This window comes from Petromyzon marinus, assembly GCF_048934315.1.
Source record: "Petromyzon marinus isolate PM22_M1 ecotype Great Lakes invasive population chromosome 83 unlocalized genomic scaffold, UKy_Petmar_22M1.pri1.0 chr83_unloc.2, whole genome shotgun sequence".
Classification (NCBI taxonomy): Eukaryota; Metazoa; Chordata; class Hyperoartia; order Petromyzontiformes; family Petromyzontidae; genus Petromyzon; species Petromyzon marinus.
This window is the reverse complement of record NW_027422635.1, coordinates 109,066-127,835: the sequence shown is the minus strand read 5'-3', so window position 1 is coordinate 127,835 and position 18,770 is coordinate 109,066. Positions and strand designations below refer to the sequence as shown.

Here is an 18,770-nt window from a genome sequence, read left to right as displayed (position 1 = left end):
TATCACATCACCACCACCACTAACACCACCACTACTACTCACCACTACTACTCACCACTAATATCACATCACCACCACCACCACTACTACTAACACCACCACTACTACTACTACTCACCACTACCATCAACATCACCACCGTCACCACTACCATCACCACCACCACCACTACTACTAACACCACCACTACTACTACTCACCACTACCATCAACATCACCACCATCACTACTACTCACAACATCACTACTAACACCACCACCACTACTACTCACCACTAATATCACATCACCACCACTACTACCACTACTGCTTACCATCACTACTAACACCACCACCACTACTACTCACCACTAATATCACATCACCACCACTACTACCACTACTGCTTACCATCACTACTAACACCACCACTACTACTCACCACTAATATCACATCACCACCAACCACTACTACTACTACTTACCATCACTACTAACACCACCACTACTACTCACCACTACTATCAACATCACCACCAACCACTACTACCACTACCGCTTACCATCACTACTAACACCACCATTACTACTCACCACTAATATCACATCACCACCACCACCACCACTACTACTACTACTTACCATCACTACTAACACCACCACTACTACTCACCACTAATATCACATCACCACCACCACCACTACTACTACTCACCACTACCATCAACATCACCACCGTCACTACTACCATCACCACTATCATCACCACTACTAACACCACCATTACTACTCACCACTAATATCACATCACCACCACCACCACTACTACTACTACTAACAACATCACTACTAACACCACCACTACTACTCACCACTAATATCACATCACCACCACCACTACTACTACTACTAACAACATCACTACTAACACCACCACTACTACCCACCACTAATATCACATCACCACCACTACTACTGCTTACCATCACTACTAACACCACCACTACTACTACTCACCACTAATATCACATCACCACCACCACCACCACTACTGCTTACCATCACTACTAACACCACCACTACTACTCACCACTACCATCAACATCACCACCGTCACCACTACCATCACCGCCATCATCACCACTACTAACACCACCACTACTACTCACCACTACTATCAACATCACCACCGTCACCACTACCATCACCACTATCATCACCACTACCACTACTAACACCACCATTACTACTCACCACTACTATCAACATCACCACCAACCACTACTACTACTGCTTACCATCACTACTAACACCACCACTACTACTCACCACTACCATCAACATCACCACCGTCACCACTACCATCACCGCCATCATCACCACTACTAACACCACCACTACTACTCACCACTACTATCAACATCACCACCAACCACTGCTACTAGTCACCATCACTATGACTACTGACCATCACCGCTACTCACCACCACCACCACTACTACTTACCATCACTACTACCACCACCACTACTACTCACCACTACTAACACCACCACTACTCACCACTACTATCAACATCACCACCGTCACCACTACCATCACCAATATCATCACCACTACTAACACCACCACTATTACTCACCACTACCATCAACATCACCACCGTCACCACTACCATCACCGCCATCATCACCACTACTAACACAACCATTACGACTCACCACTAATATCACATCACCACCACCACTACTACTACTGCTTACCATCACTACTAACACCACTACTACTACTCTCAACATCACCACCGTCACCACTACCATCACCGCCATCATCACCACTACTAACACCACCACTACTACTCACCACCACTACCATCACAACATCACCACCGTCACCGCTACCATCACCGCCATCATCACCACCACTCCTAACACCACCACCACTGGCGGAGCAGAGGGGTCCGAGAGCTTCGAGCCGACACCGGCCGCTATCATTTCAGAGTTGATGATAGCATGCGGCCGCCAGGTAGCCGCCGCGTAGCACCGTTCACGAGCCAGCAATGTCGCGGCCAACGGAGGGGGGGCGCGGCACGGGGACCGTGGGCCGGGTTCCGACCTGCGTTAACGATCGGGGGGGGGTGTTCGCGATGATGGGGGGGGGGGGGGGGCCCGACCCCGACCCCGACCCCCTCCCGCCGAGCCTGTTTGGAAGCGACTTTTTGAAGAGGATGCCGGGCAGGCAAGCGTTGGTTTCCCCCTCGGGACACCACGAGCGGTTACGCGCGGCCGACCCGGGTCAGCAGCCGTTTCCGGAAGGGCGCTGAATGGGCGGGTGGGAACGACGGCTACGGTTCAAGGCGGCGCTGTGATAGGCGACCCAGCGGCAGGGCCTGCCGCGGGCGGCAGCGGGTGGAGGAAAACGCCTCGTCGGGCGGAACGCGGGCGGGGAAAAACCTTCGCCGAGAAGAACACGGAATTGTCCCGAGGTGCAACGGTGCAAATCGAAGCCGTTACTGCTGCACTTCCTGAACGTTTTCGGTCAAGTTGAAATTCTAAAATCGGCCCCACTTCCCTGTTGCATCGCCGCATTGATACGGGGGGGGGGGACGCAGCCCCCATTCGCCAAAACGCGTGTATCGTACGAGTCCAGCTGAGGAGGAGCAGCAAGTGAAACGGGCGGTGGGACGAGATGTTAGCTGCAGAGATAGTGTCACCGCCAAGCAGCCCGGGGTTCTGTGTCGTTTTCCGAAATCTAAACAAGGTATCGGTGGGCTGATGCGCGCACGGACGATTGCGTTGGACGCGCTGTTAGGCCTCGTCCAACGAACCGCCGCTGGAATCACCGTCGGGATTTTCGGCAAACTGCCCCTTGGATGAATCGTCAAAACCAAAAACTGCATTTCGTACACCTCACGGGGCCTTTGCCAGTTCAGCCGTCTCCCGATGGGTTTACATTCGGCGCCTGCCACGTTTCAGAGACTCGTGGAGCTGGTTCTTGCAGTCATGCGTTCGAGGAGCATTTGCAAATGGTTGCGTCCAGTGTTGACCAGGGCATGCTCTGCTAATTTGAAACTGAAGCCGGCCAAATGTCACCTATTGTAAACCCAGGTACGGTACTTGGGGCACATTGTGAGCGCGTCCGGGGCAGCTACAGGCACCCCCCAAAAAAAGGGCGTGTGCGCGGGATTGGCCGACCCAAAAGTCCGAAGTTTCGTCGGATTTGCCTCCCATTACAGGCGGTTTTTGCCCCACGATTCGCGACCATTGTAAAAAAAAACCCCTTACAAAGTGTCGCGGGCCGGTGTACGGCAGTCCTGACGTCAGCAGGCCAGGATACACACGAGAAGGGGATCTAGGGCAAAGGTCACAGAAGGGGCACACCAGGAGCCTGCTGGTAGCTTCCGGAAGGGGGGGCGCGGCCGGGGGCGGAGCCAGGCGACGCTGACGGTACAAGAGAGGCCCCCCCTGTAGGAGACCTCGGGGGCTGTCGTTGGAGTGGGATCTCCGTCGTGCTGCCCAAGCCCTTCGTCACCGCTCTTCTGGTTCTCGTCTCCGTCCTTACCGTCTCGGGGCGTCAACAAAGAAGTGCCCCCAAAGTTTCCGCCGTCTCAGAGTTAGTCACTGCACATGCGCGAAACCGCCGAGAGCCAAAAGTTCGAATGGGGGGGGCGAGGCGGTGGCCTTTGTCGCGCTAGGCGACCGTCAAAACGCACCACCACCACCACCACCCCCCTCCGTCAAAACGCACCTCTCCTTGCCCCTTCATCTTAGCGTCAAACGCCAGCGATCTGGGCATAGGGCCTGCCCTATATCTCGGGTCAAGAACGGGCGCTTCACTTCGAGAGGAAACGCGCAAGCCCACAAAGACAGCGCACTGGGCCTCACGCGCCTGTTGCAAATGGATGCCGTCGGCCTTGGCAGGGCCGCTAACCACGAGGGATGGGGAATCGCTCGGCGGCGACGGCCCGGTCCGTTCCCGCATCCCCCCGAGGGGGTTTAGCTCACGTCTGAGGCGCGCGAGACGAAGCTGAAGCTGCTGCTGCCGCACCTGGGACGTTGCAAGCCCCGGTCGACTTCGCAACGCCATTTCCACTGGCCAGGAATGTCAGCCGATGTGAATCATTACGAGACCTCCTTTGCCGGTAACTAGATGTAGAAATAGGTTTTTTTGCCCTTTTAACTGGCACGAAAAACTGACACCTTGATTCAAGAAGGCATCGTGTCTGCAATAACCACAACACAACGCAGTCAAAATGCAAACAAAAAAGAAAAAAAGACAACTCTGATAATGATATTGGCACTGTCCTTGAATTTGATTGGTCCACACCCGAGACGGCTTTTCTTAGAGCCTAGTCTAAACTTGGTGTTGGACCAGAAGATGCCAAAAGGCGTACAACTCAAAAACAGCGCACTATCAGAGTATTGAGGGCTCGGGGTGAGCATTTACATTATGAGACCTCCTTTGCCAGAAACAAGATATAGAAATAGGTTTTTTGCCCTTTTAACTGGCACAAAAACTGACACCTTGATTCAAGAAGGCATCGTGTCTGCAATAACCACAACACAACGCAGTCAAAATGCAAAAAAAAAAAGACAACTCTGATAATGATATTGGCACTGTCCTTGAATTTGATTGGTCCACACCCGAGACGGCTTTTCTTAGAGCCTAGTCTAAACTTGGTGTTGGACCAGAAGACGCCAAAAGGCGTACAACTAAAAAACAGCGCACTATCAGAGTATTGAGGGCTCGGGGTGAGCATTTACATTATGAGACCTCCTTTGCCAGAAACAAGATATAGAAATAGGTTTTTTTGCCCTTTTAACTGGCACAAAAACTGACACCTTGATTCAAGAAGGCATCGTGTCTGCAATAACCACAACACAACGCAGTCAAAATGCAAACAAAAAAAAAGACAACTCTGATAATGATATTGGCACTGTCCTTGAATTTGATTGGTCCACACCCGAGATGGGTTTTCTTAGAGCCTAGTCTAAACTTGGTGTTGGACCAGAAGACGCCAAAAGGCGTACAACTCAAAAACAGCGCACTATCAGAGTATTGAGGGCTCGGGGTGAGCATTTACATTATGAGACCTCCTTTGCCAGAAACAAGATATAGGAATAGGTTTTACCCTTTTAACTGGCACAAAAACTGACACCTTTATTCAAGAAGGCATCGTGTCTGCAATAACCGCAACACAACGCAGTCAAAATGCAAACAAAAAAAAAAGACAACTCTGATAATGATATTGGCACTGTCCTTGAATTTGATTGGTCCACACCCGAGACGGCTTTTCTTAGAGCCTAGTCTAAACTTGGTGTTGGACCAGAAGACGCCAAAAGGCGTACAACTCAAAAACAGCGCACTATCAGAGTATTGAGGGCTCGGGGTGAGCATTTACATTATGAGACCTCCTTTGCCAGAAACAAGATATAGAAATAGGTTTTTTTGCTCTTTTAACTGGCACAAAAACTGGCACCTTGATTCAAGAAGGCATCATGTCTGCAATAACCACAACACAACGCAGTCAAAATGCAAACAAACAAAAAAAGACAACTCTGATAATGATATTGGCACTGTCCTTGAATTTGATTGGTCCACACCCGAGACGGCTTTTCTTAGAGCCTAGTCTAAACTTGGTGTTGGACCAGAAGACGCCAAAAGGCGTACAACTCAAAAACAGCGCACTATCAGAGTATTGAGGGCTCGGGGTGAGCATTTACATTATGAGACCTCCTTTGCCAGAAACAAGATATAGGAATAGGTTTTACCCTTTTAACTGGCACGAAAAACTGACACCTTTATTCAAGGCATCATGTCTGCAATAACCACAACACAAGCAGTCAAAATGCAAAAAAAAAGGCAACTCTGATAATGATATTGGCACTGTCCTTGAATTTGATTGGTCCACACCCGAGACGGCTTTTCTTAGAGCCCTTTAGTCTCCACTGGTGTTGGACCAGAAGACGCCAAAAGGCGTCACACAACTCACGGAAAGGGACCCAGAATATCCAACGGGTGTGGACCAATCAAATTCAAGGACAGTTCATGTTACTACCAGAGTTGTCTTTTTTTGCTGATGCCTTGAATAAAGGTGTCAGTTTTTGTGCCAGTTAAAAGGGTAAAAACCTATTTCTATATGATGTGAATCACTTGAGTTGTACGGAGTGCGCACGCCGTTGCAGAGGTCACAGCCCCCATAGCAGTCCGTCACAGCGTCCCGGATGAAGTGGTCGGTGCGTGTTGGATATTCTGGGTCCCTTTCCGTGTTCGCAAAAGTCTCTCCGTAGAGGCTCGGCTGGGTTAAGAGCTGATTCCAAGCTGTCGCGACTGCAGTAATTCATATTCTTAGCTCTTCTCGGTTAAAGTCACGTTGAAGGGAAACAACAACAGAATAATAAAATATATATAACAATAAAAATTATCACGACGTTTCGACCATAACACAAACGGTCGCCATCAGGTGGTTTTTTATTTTTTTCTTCACACCTGATGACGACCGTTTGTGTTACGGTCGAAACGTCGCGAGAATTTTTATTGTGTGTTATATATATATTTTTTATTATTTTATTGTTTCCCTTCAACGTGGTGACTTTACCGAAAGAGCTTAGAATGTGAATCACTGCAGTCACGAAAGCTTTAAATCAAAATAGATGGACTCGTCCTTCCAAACAAACTGCCAAAATCGCTGCCCGTGGTGCTGACGTGTTTTTTTTTTTTAAAATAAACACAAACACCGTTTAAAAAATAAATAAATGCGGACCGCCGCCCGTTTGCGTTCTGGTCGAAACGTCGCGAGGATTTAAAAAAAAAAAATTGTTTTTATATATATTTTATCGTTTCCCTTCAACGCGACTTTACCGAAAGAGCCGAGCATATGGGTTCGGAGCCTCGGAGCCTCGGAGCCTCGGATAAACGACGGGGCGAAACCCCCCCCTGCCGCCGGCCGGGTTACGCTCGGGGTCGGGGGTCTGGAAGCCGCCTCACGGCGGCTCTGCCCGGCAGGTGCCACCGAGCACGCCACCCCCCCGCGGCGAGGTCCGGTCGAAATCGCAAGAGGGGTGCATCGGCCACAGCGCGTGGCGGGTGCGGGCGGGCCGCACGTCTCATCAACGTAGGCCCCGTGCGGCCGGGGGGTCCGGGGCGTCCGACGTGCCGGGCCGAAGCCTCCCCGAGGTGGCCGTGCGACCCCGCTAACGCACTGGGCCGCCCGCAGGACGCTGCCGCTCCAGATCTCTCGACTGGGGTCCTTGACCCCAGTCGAGAGAGCTTCCACGGCTACGTCGATCGGCCACGTCGATCGGCCACTCGCTCATCGCGTCAGGTTGTCGTTGTTCGGTAGGTCACGCGGGCAGGGTTCTCTGCGAGGCCGATGCGGGGAGTCAGTCTGCAGTGTGAGTGGACTGGTGGCCACGGGAGGTAATGACAGGGGAGTGAGCCTGCAGTGTGAGTGGACTGGTGGCCACGGGAGGTAATGACAGGGGAGTCAGCCTACGGTGTGAGTGGAATGGTGGCCACGGGAGGTAATGACAGGGGAGTCAGTCTGCAGTGTGAGTGGACTGGTGGCCACGGGAGGTAATGACAGGGGAGTCAGCCTGCAGTGTGAGTGGACTGGTGGCCACGGGAGGTAGTGACAGAGGAGTCAGCCTGCAGTGTGAGTGGACTGGTGGCCACGGGAGGTAGTGACAGAGGAGTCAGCCTACGGTGTGAGTGGACTGGTGGCCAAGGGAGGTAATGACAGGGGAGTCAGTTGTGAGTGAAGGGACTGGTGACCACGGGAGGTAATGACAGAGGAGTCAGCCTGTAGTGTGAGTGGACTGGTGACCACGGGAGGTAATGACAGGAGAGTCAACCTACGGTGTGTGTGGACTGGTGGCCACGGGAGGTAATGACAGAGGAGTCAGCCTGCAGTGTGAGTGGACTGGTGGCCAAGGGAGGTAGTGACAGGGGAGTCAGTCCGCAGTGTGAGTGGACTGGTGGCCACGGGAGGTAATGACAGGGGAATCAACCTACGGTGTGAGTGGACTGGTGGCCACGGGAGGTAATGACAGGGGAGTCAGCCTGGAGTGTGAGTGGACTGGTGGCCACGGGAGGTAATGACAGAGGAGTCAGCCTGCAGTGTGAGTGGACTGGTGGCCACGGGAGGTAATGACAGGGGAGTCAGCCTGCAGTGTGAGTGGACTGGTGGCCACGGGAGGTAATGACAGAGGAGTCAGCCTGCAGTACGAGTGGACTGGTGGCCGAGGGAGGTGATGACAGGGGAGTCAGCCTGCAGTGTGAGTGGACTAGTGGCCACGGGAGGTAATGACAGGTGGAGTCAGCCTGCAGTGTGAGTGGACTGGTGGCCACGGGAGGTAATGACAGGGGAGTCAACCTACGGTGTGAGTGGACTGGTGGCCACGGGAGGTAATGACAGGGGAGTCAGTCTGCAGTCTGAGTGGACTGGTGGTCACGGGAGGTAATGACAGAGGAGTCAGCCTGCAGTGTGAGCGGACTGGTGGCCAAGGGAGGTAATGACAGGGGAATCAACCTACGGTGTGAGTGGACTGGTGGCCACGGGAGGTAATGACAGGGGAGTCAGTCTGCAGTGTGAGTGGACTGGTGGCCACGGGAGATAATGACAGGGGAGTCAGTTGTGAGTGTGAGTGGACTGGTGGCCAAGGGAGGTAGTGACAGGTGAGTCAGCCTGCAGTGTGAGTGGACTGGTGGCCAAGGGAGGTAATGACAGGGGGAGTCAGCCTGCAGTGTGAGGTGACCGGTGGCCACGGGAGGTAATGACAGGGGAATCAACCTACGGTGTGAGTGGACTGGTGGCCACGGGAGGTGATGACAGGGGAGTCAGCCTGCAGTGTGAGTGGACTGGTGGCCACGGGAGGTAATGACAGGGGAATCAACCTACGGTGTGAGTGGACTAGTGGCCACGGGAGGTAATGACAGATGAGTCAGCCTGCAGTGTGAGTGGACTGGTGGTCAAGGGAGGTAATGACAGGGGAGTCAGCCTACAGTGTGAGTGGACTGGTGGCCAAGGGAGGTAATGACAGAGGAGTCAGCCTGCAGTGTGAGTGGACTGGTGGCCACGGGAGGTAACGACAGAGGAGTCAGCCTGCAGTGTGAGTGGACTGGTGGCCACGGGAGGTAATGACAGGGAAGTCAGCCTGCAGTGTGAGTGGACTGGTGGCCACGGGAGGTAATGACAGGGGAGTCAGCCTGCAGTGTGAGTGGACTGGTGGCCACGGGAGGTAATGACAGAGGAGTCAGCCTGCAGTGTGAGTGGACTGGTGGTCACGGGAGGTAATGACAGGGGAGTCAGCCTGGAGTGTGAGTGGACTGGTGGCCACGGGAGGTAATGACAGGGGAGTCAGTCTGCAGTGTGAGTGGACTGGTGCCCACGGGAGGTAATGACAGAGGAGTCAGCCTGCAGTGTGAGTGGACTGGTGGCCACGGGAGGTAATGACAGGGGAGTCAGCCTACAGTGTGAGTGGACTGGTGGCCACGGGAGGTAATGACAGAGGAGTCAGCCTGTAGTGTGAGTTGACTGGTAGCCACGGGAGGTAACGACAGGGAAGTCAGCCTGCAGTGTGAGTGGACTGGTGACCACGGGAGGTAGTGACAGAGGAGTCAGCCTGCAGTGTGAGTGGACTGGTGGCCACGGGAGGTAATGACAGGGGAGTCAGCCTGCAGTGTGAGTGGACTGGTGGCCACGGGAGGTAATGACAGGGGAGTCAGTCTGCAGTGTGAGCGGACTGGTGGCCACGGGAGGTAATGACAGGGGGAGTCAGCCTGGAGTGTGAGAGGACTGGTGGCCACGGGAGGTAATGACAGAGGAGTCAGCCTGCAGTGTGAGTGGACTGGTGGCCACGGGAGGTAACGACAGGGAAGTCAGCCTGCAGTGTGAGTGGACTGGTGACCACGGGAGGTAATGACAGAGGAGTCAGCCTGCAGTACGAGTGGACTGGTGGCCACGGGAAGTAATGACAGAGGAGTCAGCCTGCAGTGCGAGTGGACTGGTGGCCAAAGGAGGAAATGACAGGCAAATCAGCCTGCAGTGTGAGTGGACTGGTGGCCAAAGGAGGTAGTGACAGGGGAGTCAGTCTGCAGTGTGAGTGGACTGGTGGCCGTGGGAATGATCGAGAATCGGAGCGTGGCCAGGTGACGGAAGAGGATGGTGGAGTCTGCCGGTAGAGCGAGCGTCTAGAACTAGCGAGAAGGTTCCGGAATGAGGGCGTTGCCTCGGGCCGTATACAAGGGAGACGCACGGAAGACTCAGCGAGGGTCTCCGCCTGTTCGAGTGGGAGCACGTGGCTCCTGATAAATAAAAAAATATATAGTATCTCAAGACAAGTCAAGTCGTCATTACACTAACACCACCACCACTACTACCATCACCACGACTACCACCACATCACTACTAACACCACCACCACTACCATCACCACCACCACGACTACCATCACAACACCACTAACACCATCACCACGACTGCCATCACATCACTACTAACACCATCACCACGACTACCATCACATCACTACTAACACCACCACCACGACTATCATCACATCACCACTAACACCATCACCACGACTACCAACACATCACTACTAACACCACCACGACTACCAACACATCACTACTAACACCACCACCACGACTACCAACACATCACTACTAACACCATCACCACGACTACCATCACATCACCACCACCACGACTACCATCACACCACTACTAACACCATCACCACGACTACCATCACACCACTACTAACACCATCACCACGACTACCATCACACCACTACTAACACCATCACCACTACTACCATCACACCGCTACTAACACCATCACCACGACTACCATCACATCACCACTAACACCATCACCACGACTACCATCACATCACTACTAACACCATCACCACGACAACCATCACATCACCACTAACACCATCACCACGACTACCATCACACCACTACTAACACCATCACCACGACTACCATCACATCACCACTAACACCATCACCACGACTACCATCACATCACCACTAACACCATCACCACGACTACCATCACATCACCACTAACACCATCACCACGACTACCATCACATCACCACTAACACCATCACCACGACTACCATCACATCACCACTAACACCATCACCACGACTACCATCACATCACTACTAACACCACCACACGCCTACAATCACATCACCACTAACACCACCACCACGACTACCATCACACCACCACTAACACCATCACCACCACTACCATCACATCACTACTAACACCATCACCACGACTACCATCACACCACTACTAACACCATCACCACGACTACCATCACACCACTACTAACACCATCACCACTACTACCATCACATCACTACTAACACCATCACCACGACTTCCAACACATCACCACTAACACCATCACCACCACTACCACGCCCACCACTCCCCCCCACTCACCACTCTCATCACTCACCACTCCTCACCGTCACTCACCACTCCCCCCACCACCTATCACTCACCACCACCACTCACCCACTCACCACCACCACTCACCCACCCCACCACTCACCCACCACCACTCACCACCACTCACCCACCCCACCACTCACCCACCCCACCACTCACCCACCCCACCACTCACCCACCCCACCACTCACCCACCACCACTCACCACCACCACTCCCCCACACCACCACTCACCCACCCCACCACTCACCCACCCCACCACTCACCCACCCCACCACTCACCCACCCCACCACTCACCCACCCCACCACTCACCCACCCCACCACTCACCCACCACACCACTCACCCACCACACCACTCACCCACACCACCACTCACCCACCCCACCACTCACCCACCCCACCACTCACCCACCCCACCACTCACCCACCCCACCACTCACCCACCCCACCACTCACCCACCCCACCACTCACCCACCCCACCACTCACCCACCACACCACTCACCCACCACACCACTCACCCACCACCACTCACCACCACCACTCCCCCACACCACCACTCACCCACCCCACCACTCACCACCACCACCACTCACCCACTCCACCCCACCACTCACCCACCCCACCACTCACACCACTCACCCACCCCACCACACCACTCATCCACCCCACCACCTCACCCACACCACCACTCACCACCACAACTCACCCACCCCACCACCACTCACCCATCCCACCGCACCACTCACCCACACCACCACTCACCACCCACACCACTACTCACCCACTCCACCACACCACTCACCACCACCACTCCCACACTCACCCGCCCCACCACACCACTCACCCACCACACCACTCACCACCACCACCACCACCACCACCAATCACCCACCCCATTCACCACCACCATTCACCCACACCACCACTCACCACCACCACACCACTCCACACCACCACTCACCACACCACCACTCCACCACACCACTCACCCACCACACCACTCACCCACCCCAACACTCACCCACCACACCACTCACCCACCCAAACACTCACCCACCCCACCACTCACCCACCCACCCCACCACTCACCACCACACACCCACTCCACCACCGCACTCACCCACCCCACCACTCACCCACCCCACCACTCACCCACCCCACCACTCACCCACCCCACCACTCACCACCACACCACCCACCCCTCACCCACCCCACTCACCCACTCCACCCCACCACCACCACTCACCACTCCCACACTCACCACCACCCCACCACCACCCCACCCCTCACCCACCACCCCACTCACCCACCCCACTACCACACTCACCACCACCACTCACCACCACCACTCACCACCACAACACCACTCACCACCGATGCTGTGCGGAACGTCTCCCGAGTCGAGGATCCCGAATCCCTCTCCATCCATCGCCCCCACGTCTCCCTCCATCACCGCTCCACCCCCCATCACCATCCCCATCATCCCCGCCGCTCCGCCACCACCACCACCACTCCCACACTCACCACTCCCCACCACACAACTCACCACCACCACTCCCACACTCACCACCACCACTCCCACACTCACCACCACCACTCACCCACCCCACCACCACTCACCCACCCCACCACTCACCACCACTCACCCCACCACTCACCACACCACTCACCCACCCCACCACTCACCACACACCACCATCACTCACCCCACCACTCACCCACCCCACCACTCACCCCACCACTCACCACACCACTCACCACCGATGCTGTGCGGAACGTCTCCCGAGTCGAGGATCCCGAATCCCTCTCCATCCATCGCCCCCACGTCTCCCTCCATCACCGCTCCACCCCCCATCACCATCCCCATCATCCCCACCGCACCGCCACCACCACCGCCGCCACTCCCACACTCACCACACCACTCACCCACCCCACCACTCACCACCACACACCACTCACCCACCCCACCACTCACCACACCACTCACCCACCCCACCACTCACCACCACACCACTCACCCCACCACTCACCACCACCACTCACCCACCCCACCACTCCCACCCCACTCACCACCACACACCCACCACCCACACCACTCACCCACCACCCCACCCACCACACCACTCACCCACCACACCACTCACCCACTCCACCACTCACCCACCTCACCACTCACACCACTCACCCAATCCACCCCACCACTCACCCACCCCACTCACCCACACCACTCACCACTCCCACACTCACCACCACCACTCCACTCACCCACCCCACCCCACTCACCCACACCACTCACCACCACCACTCACCCACTCCATCCCACCACCACCACTCACCCCACCACTCCCACACTCACCACCACCACTCACCCCACCACCACACCACTCACCACCACCACTCACCCACTCCACCCCACCACCACCACTCACCCCACCACTCCCACACTCACCACCACTCACCCCACCACCACACCACTCACCACACCACTCACCACCGATGCTGTGCGGAACGTCTCCCGAGTCGAGGATCCCGAATCCCTCTCCATCCATCGCCCCCACGTCTCCCTCCATCACCGCTCCACCCCCCATCACCATCCCCACCATCCCCGCCGCTCCGCCACCACCACCACCACCACCACTCCCACACTCACCACACCATCCACCCCACCACTCACCCACTAAACCACCACTCACCCACCACACCACTCACCACCACCACACCACTCACCCACCCCACCACTCCCACCCCACTCACCACCACCCACCACTCACCCACCACCCCACCACACCCACCCCACCACTCACCCACCCCACACACCACTCACCCACCCCACTCACCACCACCACACCACTCACCCAATCCACCCCACCACTCACCCACCCCACCCCACTCACCCACACAACTCACCACACCACTCACCCACTCCACCCCACCACCACCACTCCCACACTCACCACTCCCACACTCACCACCACCACTCCACTCACCCACCCCACCACTCCCCACCACTCACCCACCCCACCACTCACCACCACCACTCACCCACCACTCACCACCACCACTCACCCACCCCACCCCACTCACCACCACACACCCACCACCCACACCACTCACCACCACCACACTCACCACACCACTCACCCACTCCACCACTCACCCACCTCACCACTCACACCACTCACCCAATCCACCCCACCACTCACCCACCCCACTCACCCACACCACTCACCACACCACTCACCCACCCCACCACTCACCACCACACACCACTCACCCACCCCACCACTCACCCACCCCATCACTCACCCACCACTCACCCACCCCACTACTCACTACCACCACCATCACTCACCCCACCACCACCACCATCACTCACCCCACCACTCACCACCACCACCACTCACCACCGATGCTGTGCGGAACGTCTCCCGAGTCGAGGATCCCGAATCCCTCTCCATCCATCGCCCCCACGTCTCCCTCCATCACCGCTCCACCCCCCATCACCATCCCCATCATCCCCACCGCTCCGCCACCACCACCGCCGCCGTCTGCCGCAGCAGCAACAGCCGCCGCCATCATCACGCCCTCGGCCATGCCCTCGATGCCGGCCATCTCGCTCTCCTGCTGGGCTAGGAAGGCGGCCGCGGGGTCCTCATCGCCTCCACCACCACCGCCTCCGAGGGTGGCGGGGGACGCCATCGCAGCGTGGTCCACTCCTGCAGCGAACGCCGCCGAAGGAGCCGCGTCGCTAGCGAAGGCGGCGTCGAAGGCGTCCGACATGGCCGGAGATTGGTGGTGGTGGTGTGGGTGGTGGTGGTGTGGGTGGTGGTGGATGTGTGGTGGTGGTGGTGTGGGTGGTGGTTGGTGTGGTGATGGTGGTGTGGGTGGTGGTGGTGTGGTGATGTGGTGGTGATGGTGGTGTGGTGGTGGTCAGGTGTTGGTGGTTGTGTGATGGTGGTGGCGGTGTGGTGGTGGTGGCTGTGTGGTGAGGTGATGGTGGATGTGTGGTAGAGACGAGGTGTTGGTGAGAGACGAGGTGGTGGTGAAGGTGGTGGTGAGAGACGAGGTGGTGGTGAGAGACGAGGTGGTGGTGAGAGACGAGGTGGTGGTGAGAGACGAGGTGGTGGTGAGAGACGAGGTGGTGGTGAGAGACGAGGTGTTGGTGAGAGACGAGGTGTTGGTGAGAGACGAGGTGGTGGTGAGAGACGAGGTGGTGGTGAGAGACGAGGTGGTGGTGAGAGAGACGAGGTGGTGGTGAGAGAGACGACCGAGAGACGCAGAAGACGACGAAGCTGACGCTGCTAATGCTGATGATGATGGCTAAGGGCGGGGATCTGCGCGCGTTTCGGTGGCGATCTTCCGGAAGTTGCCGCGCGCCCACCACCCCATAGACTCCTTCAGTAGTTGATTCTTCCGGAATCGGAAGATATCTTCCGGAAGTAGCCGCGCACGCCCATCAACTCTCTTCCGGAAGACCTCTTCCGGAAGCGGCAGACTTCTTCCGGAAGATGCGCGCGTGGCCAACCCCCCCCTCCCCCCGTAGACTCCTTAAAGGGTTCTGCTACTTCCGGAAGTTGCACCTGAGCCCACGGGTTTCCCTCTTCCGGAAGACGTCTTCCGAAATCGGAAGACATCTTCCGGAAGCAGGAAGCCGGAACTCCGCAGTGAGTCGAGAAGCCCCCCCACACCCCACCATCTTCCTTATTCCGGAAGACATCTTCCGATTTCGGTAGACGCCCTTCTTATTCAGGAAGACGTCTTCCTGAATCGGCAGATGGGTGTGTGTAACTCGACCCATTGCGGAGTTCTGTCTTCCGGAAGATCTCTACCGAGATCGGTAGACATCTTCCGTCTTCCGGAATTAGAAGTTGGGGGTCTTCTCGGTCCGCTGCGGATTTCCGGCTTTCTTCTTCCGGTAGACGACTTCCGGTTTGGTAAACAATTTTACTTAATAATGATTATTAAACCTATTCTTGGTTCATATTCTTGGTTCTTTCGGTAAAGTCACGTAGAAGGGAAATAAAGTAATAAAAATAAAGCACGTTTTATTTTCATTATTATTTAATAATATTAATCGTATGTTTTATATGTTTTTATTATTTTATTTCCATTCTACGTGGTGGTGACTTTGCCGAAAGAACCAAGAAGATGAATCCCTGCAGTCACGAAAGCTTTAAATCGAAATAAAATTCATCATCATCATCACTGATTTTTTTTTCTTGCTGTGGTTTTGCACACCTGATGATGATTGCTTGTGTTGCAGTCGAAATGTCGTGAGAATTTTATTGTTTTATATTTTTATTATTTTATTGTTTATATTTTTATTATTTTATTGACTTTACCCAAAGAACCAAGAATAATAATTTTATTGTTTTACAATAATTTTATTGTTGATTATTTTTATTATTTTATTGTTTCCCTATCTCCGTGGTGACTTTACCCAAAGAACCAAGAATAATTTATTGTTTGACAATAATTTTACCGTTTAATATTTTTATTATTTTATTGTTTCCCTTCTACGTGGTGGTGACGTTACCCAAAGAACCAAGAATAATTTTATTGTTTTATATTTTTATCATTTTACTGTTTCTCTTCTACGTGGTGATGACTTTACCAAAAGAACCAAGAATAATAATTTTATTGTTTTACAATAATTTTATTGTTTTATATATTTTTATCATTTTATTGTTTCCCTATCTACGTGGTGGTGACTTTACCCAAAGAACCAAGAATAATAATTTTATTGCTTTATATTTTTATCATTTTATTGTTTCCCTATCTACGCGGTGATGACTTTACCAAAATAACCAAGAATAATAATTTTATTGTTTTACAATAATTTTATTGTTCTATATTTCTATCATTTTATTGTTTCCCTATCTACGCGGTGGTGACTTTACCGAAAGAACCAAGAATATGAATTCCCCTGCAGTCACGAAAGCTTCAAATCAAGAGATTCCAATTGTTTGCCAAACCGGAAGTCTTATAATCAGCAATTCTTTTAGGGACGAGATTAAGCTCGGTCATGGGACCTTCTGACGTCCTCTGGCCTAACACCGTTTTGAGACGAGGCTCAGAAAAAAAAAGCTGCCTCTGGTTGTGGACCAATCGGTTTCAAGGACTATGCGTGAACTACCCATTGGTCTTTGTTTCGGTAAAGTCACGTGCGTTAGAAATGCCACGAAATTGCGTTAAAACAAAAATCAATCACGACGTTTCGATCGCAACACAAGCTGTCTTCAAATCGCTTTAAACTATTGTCACATTGTAGTAGTGCGTATTTAATGTGGCGCTGCACTCTGATGTTGTAGGAGAAAACATTTATTTAAAAAAAGTCTATTTAATTAAGCTAGAACGTATTCTTGGTTCTTTCGGTAACGTCACCACGTAGAAGGGAAACAATAAAATAATAAAAATATATAAAACAAATTATTGTAAGACAATAAAATTATTATTCTTGGTTCTTTCGGTAAAGTCACCACGTAGAAGGGAAATAATAAAATAATAAAAATATAAAACAATAAAATTATTATTCTTGGTTCTTTGGGTAAAGTCACCACCACGTAGATAGGGAAACAATAAAATAATAAAAATATAAAACAATAAAATTATTATTCTTAGTTCTTTCGGTAAAGTCACCACCACGTAGAAGGGAAACAGTAAAATAATAAAAATATAAAACAATAAAATTATTGTAAAGCAATCAAATTATTATTCTTGGTTCTTTTGGTAAAGTCACCACCACGTAGATAGGGAAACAATAAAATAATAAAAATATAAAACAATACAATTATTGTAAAACAATGAAATTATTATTCTTGGTTCTTTCGGTAACGTCAGAGACCCATACTCACAAAGACCCACAGAGAGACCCATAGTCATAGAGACCCATAGAGACCCATACTCAGAGACCCATACTCAGATACCCATAGAGAGCCATACTCACAAAGACCCACAGAGAGACCCATACTCACAGAGACCCACAGAGACCCATACTCATAGAGACCCATAATCATAGAGACCCACAGAGACCCATAGTCATAGAGACTCATACTCACAGAAACCCACAGAGACCCATACTCAGAGACCCATAGAGACCCATACTCAGAGACCCATAGAGACCCATACTCAGAGACCCATACTCAGAGACCCATACTCAGAGACCCATACTCAGAGACCCATAGAGACCCATACTCAGAGACCCATAGAGACCCATACTCAGAGACCCACAGAGTCCCATAGAGACCCATACTAAGACCCATACTCAGAAAAGCTGTAAATATTTAATTTCCTGAATCTTCT

The 18,770-nt window shown here is 53.1% G+C and overlaps 1 protein-coding gene across 8 annotated transcripts in view; it reads right to left on the bottom strand.

Moving 5' to 3' along the window:
• Positions 1 to 12,972, bottom strand: part of LOC116937994 (clathrin light chain A-like) — a 46,224-nt gene extending 33,252 nt beyond the window's left edge. For all 8 annotated transcript variants that reach the window (XM_076058965.1, XM_076058963.1, XM_076058968.1 and 5 more), the window contains exon 1: positions 12,840 to 12,972. In XM_076058965.1, coding sequence (XP_075915080.1) covers positions 12,840 to 12,951 — 112 coding nt within the window. In that variant the 5' untranslated portion in view covers positions 12,952 to 12,972. The remainder of the gene's footprint in view (positions 1 to 12,839) is intronic.
• Between the last annotated feature and the right edge of the window lie 5,798 nt (positions 12,973 to 18,770).